This window comes from Notothenia rossii (genome assembly GCF_949606895.1).
Source record: "Notothenia rossii genome assembly, chromosome: 3".
In the NCBI taxonomy this organism is placed as follows: Eukaryota; Metazoa; Chordata; class Actinopteri; order Perciformes; family Nototheniidae; genus Notothenia; species Notothenia rossii.
Window position 1 is genome coordinate 43,601,193 of NC_136901.1, and position 7,193 is coordinate 43,608,385.

General features: G+C 39.2%; 1 protein-coding gene across 1 annotated transcript in view; it reads left to right on the forward strand.

Moving 5' to 3' along the window:
- Window positions 1-6,619, forward strand: part of LOC307033235 (uncharacterized protein) — an 8,559-nt gene extending 1,940 nt beyond the window's left edge. The window contains exons 3-13 of the mRNA XM_079671628.1: window positions 573-914; window positions 1,372-1,665; window positions 1,766-1,894; window positions 2,263-2,426; window positions 2,587-2,691; window positions 2,863-2,967; window positions 3,475-3,522; window positions 3,691-3,805; window positions 4,185-4,929; window positions 5,073-5,116; window positions 5,524-6,619. Of these exons, the coding sequence (XP_079527754.1) occupies window positions 1,849-1,894; window positions 2,263-2,426; window positions 2,587-2,691; window positions 2,863-2,967; window positions 3,475-3,522; window positions 3,691-3,726 (504 nt within the window). The 5' untranslated portion in view covers window positions 573-914; window positions 1,372-1,665; window positions 1,766-1,848 and the 3' untranslated portion in view covers window positions 3,727-3,805; window positions 4,185-4,929; window positions 5,073-5,116; window positions 5,524-6,619. The remainder of the gene's footprint in view (window positions 1-572; window positions 915-1,371; window positions 1,666-1,765; window positions 1,895-2,262; window positions 2,427-2,586; window positions 2,692-2,862; window positions 2,968-3,474; window positions 3,523-3,690; window positions 3,806-4,184; window positions 4,930-5,072; window positions 5,117-5,523) is intronic.
- The last annotated feature ends 574 nt before the right edge of the window (window positions 6,620-7,193 follow it).

Below are 7,193 nucleotides of genomic sequence, written 5' to 3' on the forward strand. Positions count from 1 at the left end.
GTGTGTGTGTGTGTGTGTGTGTGTGTGTGTGTGTGTGTGTGTGTGTGTGTGTGTGTGTGTGTGTGTGTGTGTGTGTGTGTGTGTGTGTGTGTGTGTGTGTGTGTGTGTATGGGTGTGTGTGTGTGTGTGTGTGTGTGTGTGTGTGTGTGTGTGTGCGTGTGCGTGTGCGTATGCGTGTGCGTGTATAGATGTTTTCCATCTGCAGGATGAACATTATACACTCATACCCATTCATTTTCTATCGCGGTCAATTCTGACTGAAAACGTCATGGGTGCTTCACTGTTGAATAAATCACTCAAAATTCAATGCAAGTGGTGATCATCAAGTGTATATGTTCAGAGGCCTATTCTGAAGGATAACATAAGGTATTGAGGCAATTGGATGAAAAGCACAATATTTATGATTAAAACAAAAGTCATTCGGTCACTTTTGACCCGAAACGCAAGAGAAGGGTAAACAGCCCTCTTAGAATATAAAAAACCTACGATTAGCCGAATTCTACCATCGTTACATTATATAATATAATTCTACCATCGTTACAATATATAATATAATTCTTTTGAATTTCCAGGTCAGTCTCAGCTGTTTGGCTCATATCAGCCAATCGTAGCAAACCTTGGTGATGACATCATTTTGCCGTGTTATCTGGAACCGGCGGTAAATGCTGGTGGTTTGACATTGGAGTGGACGAGGCCCGACATGGACCCCAGATTCGTCCATGTGATGCGGCTTGGAAAGGAACTTGTGGATAAAAAACACAATTTTTTCAAGGGAAGAACTTCAATGTTCACCGATGAGCTGCAGAACGGAAACATTTCTCTGAAACTCTCCGTCGTACAACTCTCCGATCTGGGGAAATACAGATGTTTTATTCCAGAACTGGACCGGCATGCTTTTGTTCAACTTGTTTTTGGTAAGTGAGTTATGTACGTATGTGTTCATTGTGCATGTTTTCCCAAGTCCCTACTTTTACCTCTAGGAAAGGATTATAGTTATAATATCTCCGTGTTTCAAGAGACTCTGAATATTTAATACTCTGGTCTATTTTGTTTGCCTTAAAGGAGTTTCCTGCTTAGCGTCTTGCATGTTCTAGTGAGATTTCGAAGGTGAGACTATCAGATTGTAGTGTGTAGACTTTCTGCTTTTTTGATTTTGATATGTGGACGTTGTTGCACCATTATGGAGCCAGCAACAGGACTGTTTGATTATAGTGACTTGGTCCAACTCGCAGTGACGAGCCAATTGGACTACGTGAGGATTTGGATAAAATTTAGGCTGTAAATTGGTCAACAATAATAACTGTTTCTGTGCCATCTCCTCACCGGCTATCAGATATCAAATACTTCCTCTTTTTCCTGCTTTGTTTTCAGCATCCAGTCCTTCCTCTCCACCTCTCATCAGTTTATCAGGGCTGGACGGTCAGAGTGGAGGATTGGTGCTGCAGTGTGAGTCTGCAGGCTGGTATCCGTAGCCTGAGGTGTTGTGGCTGGACGCTGAGGGAAAACTCCTCTCTGCTGGACCTCCAGAGACAGTCAGAGGTCCTGATGACCTCTATACTGTCAGCAGCAGAGTGACTGTGGAGAAGAGACCCAGCAGCAACTTCACCTGCAGAGTGCAGCACCACAACACCACCCGCACCACACAGACACACTTCAGCATTTCAGGTAAAACATTAATCTCATGATACACTTACTGCTTTAGTCTCCAATATCAGAGACCAAGTTTTACATAAATGCTGTGATGTTCTGTGTTTTATCATTTCAGATGATTTATTTAAGCTCCAGTCCAGTTCTTCTTCCATCATCATTATTGGTCTAGCCGTCAGTTTGGCTGTTAGCATTCTGTTAATGCTGGCTGTTTCTTTCTTCTTTCTGTGGAGAGAACACATATTCAGTAAGTCACTTACAGTCGGGTGATTTGATTCAGTTTGGTTAATTAAAGGAGCCCTATTAAACTGAGTGCTGTATGTTCTGTAGGTTTGTGTGCATGTTAATGTTCTGCAAAGACTAAAATAACTCCCCCCCCCCCCAGCCCTGCCTGAAACGCCTCCATTGGACTCCTTTGTTTTGAACATAGTGACATCACTATGTAACACTCATGCTTCTAGTGGCTAGCACTAGGGGCGGGACATCTCTGCGGTTGACCAATCACCAACTGTTCAGTTAATTTAGCCGGAAAAGTTTTGACATGCTTGGATCCCTTCCATACCGTTCTTCTTATTATCTTTCAACACATCTTAACACACGTTTCATTTCACACAGAGACAAAGAGAAAGCATACGGATGAAGTTGATAAAGGAGAAAAGAAGAACCGATCTAAAACTGAAGATCAGTCTCTCAATGAAGGAGAAAGAGGACAGCTGATGAAACCTGACGCTGTGCAGATGGAGGCTTTGAAGGGAAACGTAGGAAATAAGAGCAAACCGGTTAGTAGAGAAACAACAACATGAAAAGTAAAGTCTTATCAAGAAGCACAGAAGACTTCACATCAAGATACAGGATCTGCCAGAAATGCATGAAAACATGTGTCATTGTGTGGCACCTTAAGAAATGATCATTAAAGAAACGTGACTGTTCCTCTCATAGAAAAATAAATCTGAGCAGAAGCTGCTTGAGGAGCAGAGGAGGAGAGAGGAAGCTGAGAAGGAAGTCCAGACTCTGAAAGAGCAGCTGCAGAACAAGAAGAAAGAGGTTCATCTCCACTTCAATAATGAAACACATTGATTCCTGTTTGAAGTCTCTTTCAATGTCCTCCTTAGTGTAGACAAGGTCAAACCTGCAGGTCCAAGTGGAGACCACATCCAGACAGTCCTACTTTTAGACTGTGTATAAATGATGTTGATCTTCCTGCTGTTCTTTCAGGTTGAATCTAAACAGTCTGAGCTGCAGGATCTCCATGCAGAGAAACAGAGGAACGAGAAGGAGCTGCAGAGCCTGAAGGGAGATCTGGAGAACAAGAACAGAGAGGTTCACCTCTTCATCTTTGAACTTTAATGTTCATGTGAATAGAGAGATAGACATTGGGTTCATTGACCCCTATCATGTGATCATCTGTAAACCTGCAGACAGTCAGGAAGCTGTTTGAGAAACTCAATCATCATCATGTGTAGGACCCACTGTAGCTACTCTTGAGGTTTGAGGTTTTGAGCATCCTGGTTACCTCTGGGGATAATCATTAATACATTTTTTGAATTATTCATTCTTCCGGTTTTATTGGTTATGTTTTTTAAAGATATGTGTAATTTTAAGCTTTTTAAAACATAACACGTAAAGCTGATTTTATAACCGTAAACCCAGCTTTGGTTTCCTCCGTGTTTGCAGTCTTCTTCTCTGTCTTTGTTGGCACATGGCAGAACTCTGTATGCTCTTATGTGAATTTCAGAATAGATCCAGAAAATGGAGACACCATCATGCACAAATTGCTCCATGGAGCTATGACCAATGATGATCTAAAGATCTCCCTTTTCTCCACAGTTGGAAAGAAGCCTAGCTGCTGAAGCCAAGTCTCCTTCCTCTTCTTCGGTAAGTTAATGTTTTCTGACATAAAGCTGATTTATCATCACTGGCTTTAAAACAGCTGTTGTGGAAAAGTGTGAATGAGTCATTTAGCTAAAGATGATATTTGTCATGTTTTGATTTGTTCAGTTCCCCAATAAGAAACATTTCTGTAATCTCTCCTCTCTCTTTCAGTTTAAACGGCCAATGGTTTTCCAGACAGAAGTTTGAGGAGGAGCAGCAGAGGAGGGAAGAAGCTCAGAAAGAAGTTCACGTCCTGGAGGAGAAGCTGCAGAAAGAGACCAAAGAGGTTTGTGTTGTTTTCTCTTCTGAAAGTCATTCACTGTGACCTTACTCCTGCTTGTGATCGATAAGAGGTGATGTGACTAATGAACCAAATCATCAGTTCAAAATGAGGAAAAGCTGAATGAATATTTATTTATCATTTATTAAGACTATTGAACAGCTGAAGGAGGCACGGGGTAAGGAGAAAGATACACATCTACTGCTGAAGCTAATGTATCAATAAAATACACAAATTCACTTATTTGATATATTCAAGTATTCAGCTGGTTGTTCCTCACTCTTCTGACACACAGAGACAGCTCTGTGACTTGTCTCCGTCTGAAAGTCCAGCTATAAAGAGTTTATCTGGAGGTTTCTCTTCTTCTGTCTGTGTCTCCTCTCAGGTGCTGCATAAACATGGCTGAGTCTTTTCATCTGTAAACTTCCTCAACGGGGCCACTCGCTCTCTTTTCTTGATCGCCCTCTCACGGGTGAACAGTTCAATGTCCCGCTTCATTGTAGGAATTCTGCCATGTCTCTACCACTTTAGTTTGACCATCTCTGTTACTAAGTTATGGAATACTAAATAAATAAGTAATTAGATACCTTACCGTTACTGCGCTCATAAAGAATGATAAGATTAAGAAAAATGCGTCTTGAACTGGTTTAATTAATTAGTGTCTTTACGTTTCACAGACTGTTAGCTTGTTGTGGTAGGCTGGTAGCCTATTTTATTAAAGAGCATATCAAAATAAAGACTTGTGTTATGTCTTCCTAAATGCAATAGTAATTGGGGGTTCAAGTGGAGACTCACAGAGGCAAAACTGTGGCGCGCTTACAGGTGCGCCACAGTCTGCGTGATCTGCCTGTAGGGAGGGGCGGGCCGGCCCTGCGAGTAAAGTAACAAGTAAAGTAACGAGTAAAGTAACAAGTTACTTTATGTAGACAGTAACGAAGTAGTGTAATATATTACTTTTTAAAAAAGTAATATGTAATATATTACTTTTTTGTAGTAACGACCCCATCTCTGGTAATATAAATATTTATATATGTGTCAGATGAGTAACGATGTTTCTCTATCAGGTGTGGATCAATCATGTCCAACAGCCGTTTACTACACCTTGGGCTCGGGAGAAACTCAACAACAGGGTGAGACTCAATGAGATTAGAAATATAACTGATTTTAAAGCTTTAAAGGCTTTGTTGTGATGTTCAATGTGCTTGTTGGCAATACAAACATTCAGACTGCTAGATGATAGTTACGAGAATGATAACCTCTATTTTCAATGCAGAGCCATCCGTAGGAGAGGACGCCTTGTATTCTACAATCCAGCCGGTAAGACTGAAAATTAAATTATTATAATTAATTATATTAAGTCATACTGGATGGATGGTAGATATTTTAAACATCCTAATATTGAAAACTTTTTACAAAACGGGTGTGTAGTTGGTTGTACGAGGGTTTAAAATAATGTGCTTTGACTTTATACAAACATATACATTTTGGTCTAACTATATATTATATATAGAACAAAAGGGTAACCATCTAACATACATACTATTTACTGGAGTCATGCATTCAACTTCAAATTAGATGTTGTACCATTCCTCATTATTATTCTTGAACTTTAGAAATATTTATAATCGTGCTCACCCGTAGATGATATAAAAACATATATAACATTTTAACAAAGCCTACCTCTATAATACCCCTATCCTATTTGTTCTGTATTTGTTTTACAGGTGAAGATGGCGTTTTGAAAAACTGCTTCACACAGTGTACAGTACCTAAATGAAAAGATGAATTAAGAATGCGCTAATATTTGTTTATAAAGTATCATAAATAAATAGTTCCTTCTTTGAAGAAGAACAAATGTAGTGGTTAGTTGTCAAAGTGAAATGCTCATTTATGTTTTAAGATATGAAAGTTTCTTGTGGTTTCACAGTTAAACCGACTTGTTCCATCTCTCAGACGCACGGCTGATTCTAAATACTCTCGCTGTGGTTTACTGCCGAGTTAAAGGTGTTTCTGCAACGCGCTGAGTCTGTGGTTAAACATGTGTTATATTTACTGTCTTGTGAAAGTGTGAAGGTGACTTTGAGGACACATGAACTATAAAACACGTCACAGTCTATTTTTGTGTCACTGTTTTCAGATTCATTGTAATTGTACATATTGCTTTAACGCGTCACATCATTGAACAAGGTTATACCGCTCTGCCATAGAGAGCATATTCACATACTATGAATTCATTCATTATTCACTATTAAACAGTTTACTTCCCAAAGCCATACACACTCTGAGCTTAACACACACACACACACACACACACACACACACACACACACACACAACACACACACACACACACACACACACACACACACACACACACACACACACACACACACACACACACACACACACACACACACACACACACACACACACACAGAGAGAGAGACTCTGCAACTCACATCATGAACTCAAAACCTAATCTACTTTTATAGCCACATATTATTTTATCTTATCATATCATAGAACTGCCTTAATTGTTCACTCAAGCTTATCTTTTCTGAGATTGCGATTCAGAGTTTTTAAGTTTATTTTTCAAGCTTATCATATTATAGAATTCCCTTAATTCCCTTAGTTAACTAAAGCTCTTAAACTGTCTTTTCCTCTTATTCTTGTTTTTGTCTTTTGTTGCTTGTCTTTCTCTAAAATGGTTTGTGAATGTGTTGTTAATGTGTGCGTATTTTAAGCACTGCTCGTACGGGCACTCGTAATTTCCTTGTATTTTATATATAATTACAATAAAGGCTTCTATCTTAAACAGCATCTGCATTGATTAAATAAACTCTGTTCTTTTCTTCCTGAAAGAGAAACCAGACGTATGTCGCTGTGACACATTTAGTCCAATAATAATAGTAATTATAGTAAATTCAGCCGTTTTCAATCTATTTTTATTCATGTATTTGTATAATTTGTGTATTTATTGTCTGCAGTGTTTGTCAACTGACTGCAGGTGGCAGAGGAGCTGAATATGGATATTATATATGACACAATAAAACTCCATTATTTGTTATGCTCCCTCTGTCCACCAGATGTCTCCACACTCTCTGAGTCATGTTGAACTCCTCACTTCTCAGATTGCAGTCACATGACCCTGGTTCACCTGCTCACCTGTTTCCACTTCCCCTCATCAGCCTGCAGAGTGAAACCAGCTCGACTCCTCTCTTTCCTGTCACAGTGTTACTGTGAACTTTTGTAACCTTAGCAGACCATTCACGTGCCATACAATATATGTAACAAACTACAGGAAAGTGAAAACCCCACAAAAAGCAGTAATTTAATCTTAATTAATTTACTTAACCATAACATTTCATTTAATGTTTTAAATGGAAAGTATATT